The sequence below is a fragment of the Ruditapes philippinarum genome, unplaced genomic scaffold (assembly GCF_026571515.1).
Source record: "Ruditapes philippinarum isolate M1 unplaced genomic scaffold, ASM2657151v2 ctg4266_1_1_1_1, whole genome shotgun sequence".
Lineage (NCBI taxonomy): Eukaryota > Metazoa > Mollusca > Bivalvia > Venerida > Veneridae > Ruditapes > Ruditapes philippinarum.
In genome coordinates, this window is record NW_026860776.1 from 35,458 (window position 1) to 54,660 (window position 19,203).

The 19,203-nt window shown below is 33.8% G+C and overlaps 1 protein-coding gene across 2 annotated transcripts; it reads left to right on the forward strand.

The window, feature by feature from the left end:
• The first annotated feature begins 80 nt into the window (after nucleotides 1-80).
• Nucleotides 81-18,573, forward strand: LOC132713340 (cystathionine beta-synthase-like). Of its 2 annotated transcripts, XM_060695892.1 has the most exons (15): nucleotides 81-235; nucleotides 1,760-1,927; nucleotides 2,922-3,028; nucleotides 3,340-3,474; nucleotides 4,057-4,136; nucleotides 4,518-4,722; nucleotides 5,226-5,317; nucleotides 5,798-5,923; nucleotides 6,636-6,720; nucleotides 7,346-7,457; nucleotides 7,964-8,044; nucleotides 9,085-9,099; nucleotides 12,277-12,411; nucleotides 13,258-13,451; nucleotides 16,132-18,573. In XM_060695892.1, the coding sequence occupies exons 2-15, from the start codon at nucleotides 1,788-1,790 to the stop codon at nucleotides 16,236-16,238; spliced, it is 1,614 nt and encodes a 537-aa protein (XP_060551875.1). In that variant the 5' UTR covers nucleotides 81-235; nucleotides 1,760-1,787; the 3' UTR covers nucleotides 16,239-18,573. The 2 variants fall into 2 exon arrangements, with proteins under 2 accessions (XP_060551875.1, XP_060551876.1); XM_060695893.1 differs by lacking the exon at nucleotides 9,085-9,099.
• The last annotated feature ends 630 nt before the right edge of the window (nucleotides 18,574-19,203 follow it).

Consider the following 19,203-nt stretch of genomic DNA (forward strand, 5'->3'; position numbering starts at 1 on the left):
CATGAAATTTGTAAAATAGTTTATGGAATTGCAAATTAGACATTAAAACGATCTTTTAAAAATTGAAAATTTGAGACCGGATATAGGATATTCCATTGTCAGATTTTAGGTATGTCAGCATTGAAAGAAGGCCAATACCGTTTCGACCAATCAGATTCAAGAAACGTGGAGGTGCGGTCACAAGCGTGAAAATTGTCAACAGAAAAAGATCAGAACACATTTGCATAACATTCAGGTAAAATGCAAGTTGTCATTCGAAAATGAACCGTTATCTATATATATTCTTTTTAAAAAATCAATGATTTTAAGTATCTTCTACATCGGGTCAAATTTTGTAAAGTTTGACACAGTGACGTATGCATGTGGGCAAGCATAACATAATTTTGTCTGCTGTGGGGTGCATTTAATTTTAAGGGTAGAACATATTACCTGACTGAACATAAGGTTTTTATCCAGTCAAAATTTCCTCAGTTTGAAGTACCTTGGAAGCTGTTATAGTGATGGAGGATAAATTTTTTAATTTTAAGAAACAAAGGAAATTTTTTGTCCCCAAATCAGCCCATAAAAAACAGTGAAATGACATGTCTTCTTCAGGAAAGTGTGTTTCTTTTTAAATGAAAAAATGACAGAAAATTTTCACTAAAAATGTTTTGGTTTTTTTTCATGTATTTACCAATTAAGACTGGTATATATGCAGCAGGACACTAGTAAATTGATGATAATAATTCTGTGAAAGTTTGACTGAAACCCCTTTAAGTTATTAAATGTGGGAGGAATAATAGCAAATACACTATAGGATTGGTTTATCACAGACAACTGTCCATTCTCATTTATTTTGTAAAAAGGAAATTTTAAAACGATCTTGTTAAGGTTGGGTAAATTTAAAAATAACATTTTTTTTAGAGGGGATTTTCCAAAATGAAATAAAAAAGATAATTGGGAAGAATATAAAAATATGGGCCGAATTTTGGCCCCAAAAATTATGAAGTAAAGGCCCTGAGCACTGAATTTGTTTTACTCACACATTGGCATATCACAGGTTTGTAGACCTCTCCATTTTGATCTGCAGTGGATGATGACCTTTTGTTGTTTTCAGGAATACATATATATGTATAATTAAATTTTGGGCCAAAGTGAATCAGGCAGGTAACAGATTTTCAATGACTAGAGAACAATAACTCTTGCATTCATGGTTTGACTTTTAGTTTAGATGATAGCTTGTGTTTAGCAGAAGATTCCTTTTTTGGGGGTAGTGTTTGAGGGAACACTACAGCAGAGGTCAAGGTCACCATGACCTTTAGATAGAAAACAGTTGCCAAACTTTATAGGATAATTATGTCATTCTGTGATTAGTAAAATGCCCAATTTTGTTAATGGAGTTCAGTTTGCTTAAGTTTAAATTTCACAGTGACTTTCAGATAGAAAACTGTTTGAGTGCCACCACTCATGCTTTGCAAGAGAATTCTCAAACGTTGCTATGAATCATTTATGATTGCCTAGTGTCTGTAAATGACCCATACACTGTATTATTTTGGAGTACAATATCAAGACCCTTGTATTAACTTGTATGGTAAGAAGGAATGTTGCTGCAGCTTTATATCTTGTTTTCCTTGGCTTTCCCCTTTTACAGGCTATTGTGGGAAATTAAATGGTTTCCCAAGAATTTTCCGAAGAATATACCATTTTCATGATTGTTTGTACAGTAAGCACTACTTTTTTTAAATGTATTTTTGATAACATTGTGGCATTTTCTTTTCAGAACAAGACAGATTACAGTACCAAAAATCATGTCTGAATGCCCAATATCACAGAACGGAATCGAGAGGAACAGTCCATTCCGCAAATGGCAGAGGCCAGATTTACCAAGTCGGTGCACATACCATGATGCCAAATCTATTTCTGAATCCCCACATCGCCATGTTAAAGTGTAAGTATGGTTTTCTCTAGGTCATGCACAGTGGTCAAGCTGTTAATCTGACTAATTACAAAACCAGGGGTTGTAGGTTTGAGCTCCCTTGTATTCCAACTAAAATAACTAACCAGTATTGTGTATTGAACTATTGATGCTTTATGTATGTTAAAAAATCTATTTATTACAATAAAATTGAGTAATTCATATATCCATTTCACCATATTAAAAAAAAGCTAGAGTCACAGATATGGGATTCAGGTTGTGATTTTAGAGATTTTTAGCTGGTCCATTTGAAAAATAATTGTTGTTTTTACACTGGCATTGGCAAAGCCATTACATTTTGATTAAAAGTTTTAAGTTGGTATCTCCAAAACTACTGAAGGGAATGAGTTGAAACTTCACACACTTGGTCTCTGTGATTATCTAACATAATGGGTATAGGTTCCATAACTCTGAATTACCATTTTACAGAGTTATGCTGTCAAGCTCTGAGAATAGTTAAGCGTGCTGTCCTACAGACAGCTGTTGTTTAGAAATAAGATGTGATGCATATAGTATGGGACAAAGATTATCTTGCATCAATGTATTGATAATCATATGTTTATGAGGTATAATGCAAATATATGTGTACATGTTTGTAACAGATGTGCCTGAAATAATGTATAATGATGTATGAATCATGCCATAGCACAAACTGCAACATTTAATGTAACCCCTATTCTTTAAACAGCATTTGATTCTACCATTGCAGACAGTGTTGACAAAGGTCAGCAAGAGAATCCAAGCTGTCTGATTATGGTCTGCACTGTTTGCTATTTTGAAATTGATTATGTTCAAATTGAAAGATAGACAATCATGTCCATTTATTAAGATATTTAGTGTGGTAAGTGTTAATAAGAAAACTCAAATATATATGAATACTATAAATTTCTGATTCACTTTTCCACCAAAGTTGATAATATTATTATATTATATAGAATTAAATATTCTGTATTCTGATGTTTTACAGGACAGGGAAGCCCGCTATAATGTCAACAATTTTAGACAACATTGGTAACACACCACTCGTACGTCTCAACAGAATTCCCAAGTCCGCTGGACTGCATTGTGAAGTCTGTAAGTTATATATTAAGCTATGTTAATAATATTGAAAGACATAACAAGGTCACCGATGTTGAACAATTTGCATCTGGGCTCAGAGCTGTGGATTTGAATCCTGCCTTTGACTTGGGTAAGAGAGCTAATATGGAGATATCTTATGGAAGGTTTGTGGTTCTTTCCTCCACGCAAAGCTGGAAAGTTTCCATGTTATTCTTTAATATCGATAGTGTTGAAGTGACTCATAATCAAAATAGATGTACTGACATCAAGATATTGATGGAATTTGCTGAATGAGATAATTTTATGTTGTTGTTGTTTTTTTTCAGTGGCAAAATGTGAGTTTTTTAATGCTGGAGGCAGTGTGAAGGACCGTATTGGACTACGGATGGTTGAAGATGCAGAAAAGGCGGGAATACTGAAACCTGGAGATGTTCTTATAGAACCAACTTCAGGAAATACAGGTATTGTTGAACCTTGTGTTATTGACATACATAACATTTCAGTGATTAACTAATGATATGCAATTTGTGTGACGCAGACTAATTTGCATCAGACATTGCATTTTTGTTACACAGACACAACAATGTTTAAGTTCAACATATGACTGCTCATTACAAAATATTTGGAATACGTCCATGATAAAATTGCATGGATAATACAGACTTCAAGTGTATGATGAGTCAAGACAGATGTTTCATTTCACTGCTTCCAGGAATCCTATTTAGTACATAGATGAACAAATCTTGGATTTTGCAATTCCAGTGTATGTGGAGCACATGTATGTGGAGCACATGTTTTTTTCCATGATAATGCTGTTACCTTTCTACAACCAATGGTCCACTTCCACTGAATTCATTTATACAATGTACAGAAGGTAGCATAATGTTATACCATGCTAGCACAATTGCTGTTCAGTATTTTACTGAAATACTCCATATGAGACTCACACAAAACCTCAACAAATTAACAACTTAGATTTTTTTTCTGCTATCTTTATGTAAGTATTTCAATTTGTAATTAATCCTGACAAACCTATATTTTAGGTATTGGTATGGCCCTGGCTGCCGCAGTGAAAGGTTACAGATGTATCATTGTAATGCCAGAAAAAATGAGTATGGAGAAGGTAAAACATAAACTTCTGTATAGCAAATTGCTAATTGCTTAATTTGGTTTATACATGGGCTCGATTGCGAAACAAGTTCTTGCAATTTATATTGAATTTCCCTCATTTCCTTTCCACCGTGCAATTTTCCACTGTCCATGGGTCCTACATCAGCATTTCAATAAAAGTGACAAAAAGCACTACCAGTACATATGAATACTTAGGTAGCTATGGGAGCAATAGATAACAATAAATCTGTTCATTCAATATCACTTAGGTTACTATAAATTCTTTAAGTGTGCTACAAGAACATAATGGGGAGAACAGTTAAGACTCTTCTTCTGTAGTTTCCATGGTGCTCTTGATTAAAGATGTATTTTATGAAATAATTTGTTCATATAGGTGGATGTATTGAGAGCCCTAGGTGCAGAGATTGTGAGAACGCCCACTAGTGCAGCATTTGATTCACCAGAATCTCACATTGGTGTTGCCAAGCGACTTATGGAAGAATTGCCAAACTCGCACATTTTGGACCAGTACCGTAATGCCAGTAATCCACTGGCCCATTATGATGGCACTGCCGAAGAGATTCTTCAGGCTTGTGGAGGTTAGATTTTGAATGATTTCATTTTAAGTGGTGCTTTGAGGCCCACATGGAAGATTGAGAAACCAAATATGTTAGCCTCATTAAATAAAGTCATTCCTTACTTACTATGCTTTAATGTTTTTATATACATGCAGATGTATGATAAAGTGCCTCTGGCTGAGTGATTATGGTCACTAACCTTGTAGAATACAGAGCACTGGTTTAAATTTTGCCAGGATTCTGTCATATGAGGATACTATCCAGCTAGCCTATGGAAGGTAGGTGGTTCTATCCAGTTATATGTTTATGCCTGAAATAGTGCATTGAGGGTTATTAGAACACTAGGAAAACTGGAAAGTTGCCATTTGACCTTATCAGTGTCAATGTGATATCTACTTCTCATCCCACCAAGCATTCAACATCCCTATCAAAATGCCCATATTTTCCATTATCCCCTTCCTAGTTTTGAAAGAGGTAGGCCCTTATGAAAAAATGTCAATCGTCTTTAACTTATTGTATTTCAGATAAAGTAGACATGGTTGTTTTGGGAGCAGGAACTGGTGGCACTTTGACCGGTATTGCTCGCAAGTTTAAGGAAAGATGTCCCAATTGTAAGGTAGACATTTTCTTCTGTTTTTCATCAGCAGAAATTTTCACAATTAAAGCTAAGGTCTTAGATTCAAAAGATCATCATATTATGTCTATAGTGAGTTTATAAAGGAAGATATCATTCTACAGGCCTCACTTATCTATGTGATCATTCATTTACCAAAAAGTTTTGCAACTTACTTATATGATTTTGCCATTTACCTATATGATTTTGTCATTTACCTTTATCTTTTTTACCATGTGCCTACCTATATCACTTGCAATGTACCTATATGACTATACTATATAACAAGTATGGAGTGAAACTTTAAATATATTGATTTACTATATAAAAAAAACATGAACATGATTTTTCGGTTACTGTTCACAGATAAAAGTTTGAGTGTTAACTTCTTAGTAGTATACACATTAACTCAATATAAATCATTGTATAAAATAGAAAAAAAAGGAGAAATATTCAGGATATGTGTTCTGTATGTTAAACTAGATTATTGGTGTTGATCCCGAGGGTTCAATCCTTGCCGAGCCCAATGAGATAAACAAGACGTCAGTGACAGGTTATGAGGTGGAGGGAACTGGGTATGATTTCATACCAACAGTGCTAGATAGAACAGTGAGTGTTAAAATATAACTATTATAACTAAATTGAAATCCTTCTGAGCACGACTATTCCATGATTAGGAAGAGCCAATGTAATACTGTCATTGGCATGGCCATCACATTTTGGTTGTATTTTTGTGTGCAAGTGTGAATCTCCTGAACTACCCAAGAGAATAAGTTGAAACTTTACACACTTGTTCTCTTTGATTATCTGATATGATGGGCTAAGGTTACCATTTTATGCCCCTTTTCTTATTGTCAGGCACTGAGAATAGGACAGTTACACTAATCTAAATTACATGTACTTTTATTTTGAGCCAGCGCTTTATTGACCATATGTCTGTTTGTATCTTGAGTGTTCACATCCTCAAATTAGCCAGTGTGTAATATGAGGTAGCTTGTGACCTAGGTAGGGTATAAACCAGTGACCACTGGGTTTAGAGGCAGAGATCGTAACTACATGTACTAGGTTATTATTGATAACTAAGTAAATAACAAAAAACAATTGTTCAAAATTGAGTGACTATCGAAATGTGTTGATTAATACAGACCTATTTGCATGTACATGTATGTTGAAAAGCTTTTAAAAGTAAACAACTTCATGTAACCTGTAGCAACCTCATACCTTCAGGAAAGTGAAATTATTTTGATATTTGCTTTCAAACTGTAACTATTTTTTGTGATATTTACGATTTAAAAAAAACAAATGATAATTTAATTTTCAGTTTGTTGATAAATGGTACAAGTCAACTGACCAACCGTCATTCCAGATGTGTAGACGTCTTATAAGGGAAGAGGGTCTACTGTGTGGTGAGATATTTTATAATTTAGTGGTTGAAATTATGATGCAGGACGGGTAGAAAATGTTGCCTGCACAGTGGATTTAGAAGCTACTCGTGCAGGACCCATGACCCTGAAAATATTTTTAGATGCCTGATAGAGCCTAGCTTTATGCTAATGGTGTAGACATTTTGCAAGCATTTTAATGAAGGATAATTATGGTATTATTATTTGGGGCTCCATGGCCAAGTGTTTAAGGATACTGACTTTAGGACCAATAATCCTCATCACTGTAGGTACAAATCATGCATGGGTTTGTAATGTTAGATAGCTATCCAGCTAGCTTATGGAAGGTCTATGGTTCCACTTAGATGCCAGCTCATGCCTGACATAATGCACAAAAGTGCTTCTGGGGTATTCCTACAGCAGTAAAGCTGTCATACGATATATTAACCTTTAAGTGTGACTTAAATGTGTGACATATTTAAGATAGAAGTAGCTCCTGTGTAACTTCTTTGCACTACATGCCTTGTATGTCTGTATTTCAAGGGATATTTGTTCTAGGTAATAATAGCAAAACTACGATGTTTATTCAGTGCCCTACAAGCTATGAGCTATATTCATGTATACATGTAACATGAACTATTTTTTGTAGGTGGAAGTAGTGGAGCTACTATGTACTGTGCCCTACAAGCTATGAAAGACTTTGGATTAAAAGAAGGTCAGAGGTGTGTGGTGCTGTTTGCAGATTCTGTGAGGAACTACATGTAAGCGTTTTAATTGATTAATTAACCTTAATTTTGACGCTGTGTGATAATTACATTCTTTAACACCATTTATGTTTATCTCTGAAGTATAATTTTCTGAATTTTACATCCTTAACTTATGAATTAGAAATAGTACTGTGTTGAATTTGGAACTGTCGGTAATTGTTGAGGCAAGTTCACCTTAAAGTATAATACACATGTTCTAGATGAAAAAAAGAAATAAGAAAATTTAATTAGTTACCTTACAATCAGGTGAACTCTCCCAATTTGAGCGGGATACTCCCACTTTCTGCAGTCATATTTTCAAAGATATTTCTTGAAATAAGGGGTATTTTCACAAATTAAAGAACTCTCCCTCTTTTTGATGTCTGGACTTTCTTCTTTATTTATTGCAAATTCTAAAGCCTCCCTCTTTTTGAAGAAAAATCTCCCACTTGATCATCGAAAGAAGTTCACATGTATGAGGTACACATTTTAGAACTTCTCATTTTCAATTACAATTTCAGGTCCAAGTTTCTGTCAGATGATTGGATGAGCCAAAGAAACTTCCTCCAATTAGATACCGGTGATGCCAGCATGAATTCATGGTAGGTTCCTTTATGTTACTATTAATAGATTGCTGCTATTTATAGCACTGAATTTTGTCTTAATATGAAAACTAAGTTTGGAATATGGATCAGTATTGAAGTTAAGAATAATAATAAGTTATTTGGACTTGCCTTGGATTTATAATCACGTAAGGTAAATTGAACTGCAATTTAAAGAAACTGTCTAAATTTGTGAAATGTAATACTTGCCTATGGGCCCTCCATGGCTAAGTGGTGATGGTTGTCAACTTCAAATTACTTAGCCCATACGGTTGTATGTTAGAATCCTGCCCTGGGCTGTGGGTTTATGTGAGGAAGCTACTCAGTTAGCTTACAGAAAGTTAATGATCATCTCAGGTGCCAGTTTTTGCCTGAAATTATGGAAGATGGGTCACTAGAGGTCTTCCTCTACCATTACATCTTAAGAATGACCATATGACCTTTACATGGTTGTGGTGACTTAGAACCCAACAACAATAAAAACTACCAGCAATTGGCCAATATTAAATTCTTAATACAGCCATGTGAATTTCAATATAAGGATCAAAATAAATAAAATTAGACATTTAATTGGATAATGTGCACATGAAATTATCAGATACAGAGAATTAAAGCACATGTATATTTATAACTGTAGTATATTGTGGTATGGAAGAACTCTGTATTGTGTTTTTTGTCATTGTTTAGCAGATTCTGGTACCACACAAAGTCCATGTATATATTGAAATGAATAAGAATAACTGCAAGGGATTTTGGCTCTTAGGATGTTTATATATTATAAGTGACCAATAATTTTGATAGTGTCACATAACTGTTCTGGTTTGTTAGGGGATATTTTTTTTGCCCCTGCAAAATGAATGCTCATAATTATATTCTGTTGTAAAGATCAGTGATATGAAAAATTAATACAACAACAAAAAATTCAATATGGTATTTTATTTCATTACTTTGTTGATTTACTAATTAAATATATCATTGTGTATTCAAATTTTGAAAAGAAATTTCATGTTATTACTTTTTTTTTCATTACTATTTTACAGTCAGTCAAAGTCATGGTAATACATTGTCTTCTGTTTTCTAAACAACTTGTGTTTTCTGTCTTTTGTTTATTCTCTTACTAAAATTTAATGTAGTCACTTAGACGTGTTGGTGTTTGCTGTTGTTTGGCTCATTTTCCTTTTTTATTTCATTTTTTTTCCCTTCCTTTAGGAGATTAGCTTATATGAATTTACTTTTCACTGTTAAGAAGATTATTTGTCATTGTAAGGGGTGGGTTTGGGAGGAATTATTCTTTGATATTTATATATATTATATCTTTAAAAAAAATTTGCGATAATTTGGATGTCAGATGTATTTTTGATTTTTTTGGTTGCAATATTTTGTGGTTGTGGAAACTGGCATCAGTATGCTATGTATGTTTTGGCTGAGAAAAGAAATTTGATATCAAGCTTATGATAAATAAACTCATTGGTTGTCAGTAATGTATACTTCATATTCAATGTAGATTTTATCTATTTAATAGCCTTCAGCCTACTTGCGCATGTATAAAACATACATTACCTTTGGTGTTCACCTCCAGATGTACATAGCTTAAATGTAAATTGGTGGTGAAAACCAGTGAAAACCAAGAAGATAAACTAATTTGAAAAATTAAGTTCTGCAGAATGATTTAGGCTGTCACAGTTCTGAAATAGAATGAGTTGTCTCCCTTAGATTTTTAATAGACTGGGTTGTCTCCCTTCACAGCATATATTGTATCTTTAACCCTGAACTTGCTGAATTTGTGTGATTGATTATGTCTCCCAAAAATTTGAAAAAAAAAAATTAGCTACCAACAGTGAAGAGCCTGGTCAGACTGCAGGGATCTGCAAGCTGGCCGGTCTCTAGACTGGTGGTTAAGGCTATCACATTTAGATTCAGCAGGTGAAGGGTTAAAGTACATAACATGTCATGGAATCATTAACAATTTATTCTAGCACAACTGTGTTTTCTTGTCTTTTATGTATTGAGTTTGTCTGAGCATATTGAGGTGGAAAGTTCTCATAACTCTATGTATATTTTAATTGAGTGGGTACATAATCTTGCGATTTTATTCTCACTTACCAGTATTTATAATTTGTATAATTATTATGTAGACAGGTTTGATAATTAAAGGCACATTATGCCTTAGAAATGAATAAATTTCCTTCTTGAGAAAGGGCCAACATGTGTTTGATATTTGTTGAATAATGGTGTGTGAGCATGTTAAATGCTTACCACCAGTGGAAAGAAGGGCTCCATGTGAAATTGTTAGTCATAAAAGTAGCAAAATGTTAACAACATAGTTTTTTTAACTTCCATACAAAATACTAAGTCTATAACTGTTCTAATTGCCAAAAGGCAACAGAACCAAAAGAATGGTTCAGGTAACTATAACATGACACCAAAAATAAAAAAGTGTTTTAAGAGAAATAAAAATAACAGCATTTTTGGGGCATAATGGGCCTTTAAGCTACAAACTTATATACATGTAGTCATATGCATGGCTAAAAGCAATATAAAATAATACCATAAACATTTGTAGAACTTAGCAGGAATCTTCCTGGGTTCTTAGCTGTCATGTAATTGTTTATGTAAAGCATGGCTTATCAGACTCTTAGGACGCTTAGCTTCAGAATTATTCACTAATTATAGATTTATACATTCTATTATGCAATCTTCGTCTGCAATGGTTAAGAAAAATTATTTTAATCTTAAGTGACATTATGCTCGTTTTTTTCTGCTGTCAAGTTAAACTGAATAATTGAGCCATGCCATGACAAAACCAGCATAATGGGTTTGTGACCAGCATGGATCCAGACCAGCCTGCGCATCCATGCAGTCTGATCAGGATCCATGCTGTTCACTTAACAACCCTATAAAAAGTAGAGAAACTGATAGCGAACAGTATGGATCCTAATCAGACTGCGCGGATGCGCAGGCTGGTCTGGATCCAGGCTGGTCGCAAACGCACTATGTTGGTTTTGTCGTGACGCGACTCATATTATTTATATTTCAATACATTGAATATTACATGTATGATGGTGATTTACTAATAATTGATAATAAGAAATGTGTCAGATGAAATATGAAAACTGCCTTAAATTTAAAAAGATTGCCCAACTCTTTTTATCAAGAGAATGTTATCAATAAGTTACAAAGAATATTTATAGAAATGTCCGTGGGTCATGTGACTTGCTGATTCTTTTTGTGATGCAGAATATATAATTGAAATCAATTATGGCAAAATGTAAAGTTTTTAATGTAGCTCAACTTTACAAAGAAGAGGGAAAGTTCACCCAGGTGTCAGTGTTCAACAGGCAGCACACTTTGGTAATGTTTTTCCCTGCAAGTTGGTATCTTCAAAACTACTGAAAGGAATAGGTTGAAACTTTACACACTTATTTGAAGGCATAATATAAGGTCACAGTTCAAGGCCCATAACTCTTACATGGATTTTGACAGAATTATGGACTTTTCTGAACCCAGACATTTTTGTATTATACAGACTCTTGTTTTACTATCAAGCACTGAGAATAGTCAAATATGCTGTCCTACTGAAAGCTCTTGTTACTTTTACCTGAACACTCTCCATTCACACTTGGATGAGCATAATGTCACTTTAATGTAAAACTGCTTTTTAATGACTTTAAAATTAATAGACATAAAAGACCTTTATTTTATTATAGCATATATCACTGACTACATATTTTAGATTAATATAAAATGATGTTGAGTTGTTGAATTTTTTAATGTAATCATACTTATGGAAAAATAAAATGTTTTACAAGAAGAGTCTTTTTTCTTAAGAAATTGTATGATTTTAACAATTTTATCATGTAAGTAATGATCACCTGTCAAGTATAGTCTTTTCCTCTTCCTAAAGAATGACCTTGAGGGAATTTTCTCAAAATAAATTGTCGCGTGATGCATCCTACATGAAATACCATGAGATACCTTTACCTTTGGAAGTTCTATCTATCTCAGGAATGTTTGAATTTTTTTAGTTGCACTGTTTAGTTTTTGAAAGTACAAAAAAATATTGTGAATAAATTTTTAACTTATGTGATGTTAAGATACAAGAGGGTGATGCCAATAGAGAAGTACAGGTGAATAATTTGTGATAAAATATGACAATGTGATACTGTTTTCTACATCAAAGTGTTGCCAAAAAAAAGTTATGTTAAATGTATTGTTGTTTTTTTCTCGTAAAGGTGGTGGAATTTGAATGTGAGTGCATTGAAACTGCAGAGTCCTCTAACAGTGACGCCAAATGTTACGATAAGTGAAACACTAGAACTTCTAAACAAAGAAGGATTTGATCAAGTCCCTGTGGTTGATAGAGATGGGTACGTAGAAAAATCATTGGTTTAAAATTATTTTTATCGTGTAACATGCTAAATATCAATTTTGGGCTTGTCCAAATCTTTCAATGCATCATTTTCAATAAGTAAAGTATTTTATTATAAGTACTGACTGAATGGCAAAGTTTTCATGCCAGTTAATCAGAAATTGTTACTCCTAAGTAACGTTTCTAAACACAAAAAGATTCTGATGCAATGATAGCATGAGCATGGCCTTTAATGATAAATAGGTCAATTTTCTGTGAAGTTTAGATCTTGAATGATGTTACAGAATTATTTAAAGCCGCAAAAATCCCTGCCCTGGTAGGGAGAATTTTGTAGGCGTGTTTATCAGATAAATCATGCAAAGGACGCTGTACCTGTGCTAAATTTAGCTGATGTAAACAAACACTATAGCAGACGATTACTGATCAGCAGCTCCCTTCCTAGAGTAATATTTCAAGTTTCTACTGGAAAGTTAACACTGCCACGTGTATTTGTTTACAACCTGCAGTTCATGACCCCATTTACTCCGCCCCGGGATTTTCAAATTTTTGACAGTTAACTGATTTTTTTTTTTTCACAAAGTACATTTAAATGAATCTTTTGTGATATTTTCTCTGCCATTTTATTTCAAATGTTGCAAAGAAGTTATACAAAAAGTTTTTAGGCAAAATACTTCTTGGTTATTTTACTATTTCAAAAAAGGGCTGTTAGATGTGAAGCATGTCAAAAATACCATGAAAATCTGCCCCAGCGCCATCTAGTGGCTTAAATAGTCAAGTTGCAGGTTTAAAGTTGTAAGAGCTCATACTATGAAATTCTTAATGGTGTGATGTTTTTGTTATATAGCGTTATCCAAGGTATGGTGACAGTAGGAAATATGATGGCCCAGGTTGTGAAAGGAAAAGTTCAAAAGTCAGATCCGGTTTCCAAGGCTATGTATAAACAATTCAAAATGGTACAGATGAACACATCGTTGGGTCAGTTATCACGTATGCTGGACACTGATCACTACGTTCTTGTTGTTCACGGGCAGAAACAATGTAAGTAATGATATGACATGTATTTTAACATTTTGTTAGAAATTGCAATTTGCATTTCTGATATTATTGCTTTGATTTGTTAAAATTCTGCTGTTAAGAACGACAAAGAAACACAATTTTAGAACACTTTTTTAATACAAAATAGCAACTTTTGCCATTTCTTTCTTCAATCTTGCATAAGCATTTTTATATATGTTGCATATTTGGTAAAATGGTGCCTTTTTTAGTGACATTTGGGAACATTTGTAAGGTTTATAGGTAGTTTTATTGTTTTTGCCTTAATGGTAATACATGTATTTTACCAAAGACCAAAAGTCAACTGCCTTGAAAATGGTATAGCAGACTATAAATAACACATAGGTTTGTGGTAAACAGTAAACAATAGTTTATCATTCCAGAGGAAAATACTGTTACCCGAGGTATTAGCTTAGATTTTCTAGATGTAAAAAAGTACTTTTGCCTATGTAACATTACAAATTTACTACGCCACATAGTACACTTGCATTAACAGTAAGAATGGCGGCATGGCCAAGTGGTTAACATGACAGACTAGTAATTATACCCCCGCACAACAAAGTTGTAAGGGGGGTATACTGGAATCAGCTTGTCCGTCCGGCTGTCCGGCCGTCGGGCGTCCGTCGGTTTTTTCTTGTCCGCCCAATAACTTAAGATTCCTTTGACCCACAGTCTTCATATTTGGCGTGGAGGTTAGTAATGACGAGTAGATGACCCCTATTGATTTTGAGGTCAAAGGTCAAGGTCACAGGGGCCTTGACTTCAAAAAGCTTGTCCGCCCACTTACTTAAAATTCTTTTGACCCACAGTCTTCATATTTGGCATGGAGGTTAGTCATGATAAGTAGATGACCCCTATTTATTTTAAGGTCAAAGGTCAAGGTCACAGGGGCCTTGACTTCAAAAAGCTTGTCCGCCCAATAACTTCAGATTCCTTGGACCCACAGTCTTCATATTTGGCATGGAGGTTAGTCATGACGAGAAGATGACACCTATTGATTTTGAGGTCACCATGTCAAAGGTCAAGGTCACAGGGGCCTTGACTTCAAAAAGCTTGTCCGCCCAATAACTTAAGATTCCTTTGACCCACAGTCTTCATATTTGGCATGGAGGTTAGTCATGACGAGTAGATGACACCTATTGATTTTGAGATCACCAGGTCAAAGGTCACAGGGGCCTTGACTTCAAAAAGCTTGTCCGCCCAATAACTTAAGATTCCTTTGACCCACAGTCTTCATATTTAGCATGGAGGTTAGTCATGACGAGTAGATGACACCTATTGATTTTGAGGCCACCAGGTCAAAGGTCACAGGGGCCTTGACTTCAAAAAGATTGTCTGTCCAATAACGTAAGATTCCTTTGACCCACAGTCTTCATATTTGGCATGGAGGTTGATCATGATTAGTAGATGACCCCTATTGATTTTGAGGTCACCGGGTCAAAGGTCAAGGTCACAGGGACTTTGACTTTAAAAAGCTTGTCCGCCCAATAAATTAAGAAACCTTTGATCCACAGTCTTCATATTTGGCATGGAGGTTAGTCATGATTAGTAGATGATCCCTTTTGATTTTGAGGTCACTGGGTCAAAGGTCAAGGTCACAGGGTCCTTGATTTCAAATAGTTTGTCGGCCCAATAACTTAATAAACCTTTGACCCACTGTCTTCATATTTGGCATGGAGGTTAGTCATGATAAGTAGATGACCCCTATTTATTTTTATTACACTGGGTCAAAGGTCAAGGTCACAGGGGCCTTGACTAAAAAAGCTTGTCCGCTCAATAACTTAAGATTCCTTTGACCCACAGTCTTCATATTTGGCATGGAGGTTAGTCATGATAAGTAGATGACCCCTATTTATTTTTATTACACTGGGTCAAAGGTCAAGGTCACAGGGGCCTTGACTAAAAAAGCTTGTCCGCTCAATAACTTAAGATTCCTTTGACCCACAGTCTTCATATTTGGCATGGAGGTTAGTCATGATTAGTAGGTGACCCCTACTTATTTTAAGGTCACTGGGTCAAAGATCAAGGTCACATGGACTTTGACTTCAAAAAGATTGTCCTGCCATTAACTTAATATTCCTTTGATCCACAGTCTTCATATTTGGCATGGAGGTTGATCATGACTATAAGGTGACCCCTATTGATTTTGAGGGTCACTGGGTCAAAGGTCGACTAAAGAAAAGCTTTTCCCCTCAGTTGCTTAAGAATGCCTGTCCGCAGTTTATTGATTTTGACATTTGCACATTTGAAGCATGTAGAATACATAGCACTGGCTTAGTAACCTCAGATTTGGCAGGGACGTTGTCCTTGAGCTCTAAATGGCCACGGTTGATTCTGACAAAGTGGTATGCGGGGGTATTCACGCCATATGACTGTGGCAGTTCTAGTTAAAAGATTGCTGGCCATGTGGGTTTAAACCCTGTCAGGGGCAAGCAGTTGTTTCCTTCAGCAAGAAACTTTACATCTATTGTTAAGTACTGATTGGTTCCAGGAATGGATTTGAGAGTGTTCCAAGTAGCTTATAGCTCCCAACACAATTGAACTCAAATAAATTTGTATAAATTAACAGAATAACTGAAATTGTCCAGCTGTAATTTATGTGTATTTGATGATAATTAAAACTAACCATATAATGGAATAAGTTCCTCTTATTTTGACCTTTTAGATGAGGGAGAAAGCAAGACTACACAGAGACAGATGATTTTTGGGATAGCAACGAGAATTGATCTCCTGAACTTTATCACTGAAAACCAGCCATTGATGGGCCAATGAATGACAAGCTTACAAAATAAACCTAATTCTAACAGTGACTCAGCAAAATTGAAAAGATGTTATAAAAGAATTGATTTGATTGGTTTGATGATGTCATGTTTGATGAATGTTAATAGTTATACATTTGGATTAATTGAAAAATTTACTTATTCAGATAAAATTTTGTTTAATTCATTTGTAATATATTTTATTGCAATAGAAATTTTGGGGTATTCATTGAATTATTACTTGAAACTTAGAGCCAGATTGTTATATAAAACTCTTGTTTAAAGTTGTTGCTCTTCTTTGATTTCATTATTGACACCTTCATTTATTGCACCTATTTTAAAAAAAGGTTTAAATGCAAAGGGTTTAAATACAAGAAAGACAATTTTACGTCTGCTTCCAAATGTTTTTAAAGGGGCCTTCAGCTTTTCTAAAGGTAAAATATCCTATTTTAAGAGAAATTGTTTCATATAATTGTCATATCAAGGAATATACGTGTAAAATGAAATTTGTTGTAGATAAAATACATGAACAAGAAGGACACCCCTTGATACCGCTTATTTACTTGTCTGCTCTCTTTATTTAAAAAGTAAAGCAGACAGTTTGTTTTCCAATCTTTTTTTTAAAAAAAACGCACGTCAGTGCAAGCTTTTAAAAGATAGCTCTTGACACGCTGTTTTGGAGAAGGCTTAACAGAGATATGGTGCACTTTTTCCTAGGTATTATAACTAAATTGCTTAGGTTGAAACAACACAAAATCATTTTTCCAACAGAAAATAAAAGCTGAAGGCTGCTTAAAATGTTTATGCTCAAACCTAAATAAGATTAGTATAGGAGTATAATAAACAGTCACTTAATTACTAGTCGAACACAATTTTAACTATGGGTATATTTTACATTATTATTTTTTGGGGAATTGACTGTAGGGATAGTCATCATTGGGTATTGGTCTAACATACATGTACATTATATCATGCTTAAGTATACAGTTAATGGTCACTAAGGGTCATGCTTCAAGTACATGTAGATATAACCTTTGTCTTGTTTGTTACATATTTTACAATGCATAGCTTTTGTGTGTAAAGAACATTGGACTGTTTGTGTATGTGTGGATATTGTTTTAACTCGTCTTATGCTCAATATCTTAAATTGACTTGCCTATCTTTCAATTTCTGGAGAACAACAAAACTGGAAAATTAAGTGAAAATTAGTAAGACTTGACAGCATATTGCCAACAAGTAAACTTTTTGGAAACTGTTACAAGACATCAAAAAATAAAATTGCTTTTGAAATGAAAATAAAGAAAATAAAAATTTTGAAGCTAAATTGAGCATTTAACTTAACTTGAAAATAAGGCCTGCAAATATCAATGAAAATGATAGTCATACTTGTTTGCATGTTTAAGTTTTGTAGAAGATTGATTGAATTTGTTCTACTTGTGTATAACAGGACTATTAAGTAATTCTATTTTTAGATAAAACTATCATCCGGTGAATAAGGGAAAGAAGAGTTGTCTTCCTTTAACAATCACTGTGATTTTCTAGAAAAATTTGCTCATTTTTTTGCATAGTGTATTATTGAATTATTGTATTATTAAACTTTTTTTTAAAAAATGACAGCTATGTGATGTGTTAATTGTTTAATGTTTTTGCAGCTATCTGAAAGATAATGGACCAATAATCAATTTTCTTTGATTGATTGTGAACATGTATTTGTAAAATATTTTTTATTATTTGTGCTATTGATAAAAAGTGCTATGGCTCTGTTTAAATGTGATATGAATAGTTTATCATTATATGACAGTTTGTGATGTTTCTTCAAGGGCAAATTAAGTAGATTTTTGGGCGTTTTTATCATCTAAAGGAAACGCATAATTGTGATTTATCATGTTTTAATAATAATATCCTCAAGTAAGAATCTTGTTACCAAGTAAGGGTCTTGTTACCTCAAGTGAGGGCATTGTCTTGTTACCTCAAGTGAAGATCTTGTCCTGTTACCTCAAGTGTGGGTCTTGTTACAAAGTAAGGGTCTGTCTTGTTACCTTAAGTGAGGCTCAATGCCACTTTGCAAGTGCTTATCATATAATTGGAAACTAGCTTTAATTTTGTGATTATTATTTAGAAAATTGAAAATGACTTTGAATATAGATTTGTGATATTTTGTACACATTGGTTTTGGTTATTTACACTATTGAAAATTGTTAGATCATACAGGTATATACATGATTTATCTCGATCAAAATAATAATAACAACTTTATTTCAAGAGGCAACACAGTTAGGCAAGCCCAGTCTTCCCTATGAGCCTCTATAATCATGTACATATTATATACAGTTACAATAAATCTATAAACAACAGAATATTAACAGATTGTTATAAAGCATACAAAGGCAAAAGATATTGAAAAAACTTGTGAAGAAATAAAAATTAACAGTTTTTAACATTAACATTAACTTAATCAGCAACATGTGTACTTTAGATAACAAACCATTTTGGAAGTGTTTGATTCCTACCAGAGAAAGTATTATTACAAATACATACCACCTTTAATCATATTAAAACACTAAGAATTGACTATCATGAGTCAGTACTACCTCTAATACTACATATAGTCACCTAATTGCAGTAATGGGGTAATTGTTAAATTATATAATAGAGTTAACCCATTACTTCACTAAGCTAGGTGACGATTTTTATATTTAATTAAAAATTGCTGATTTCAAAACAAAGTATTTAAGAGACAATCTTTGCTTACATAATCTCTTGTGAATCATTTTTAAGGCATTTTGTCGGAAATTTTTGTTTACTAGTTTTGATATGGTCATAATGTTTGTTGGGGTTGTGAAAGAGGTAAATCACAAAAAAGCAAGTTTTTGTTTAACTTTGGTTGTTAGAATGTCAGAGGAAAAAACAATGTCTTCTGTGATCTCTACCTACATTTCTTAAGTGATTTCAACCAAATTTTCACAGAATGCAGAGTT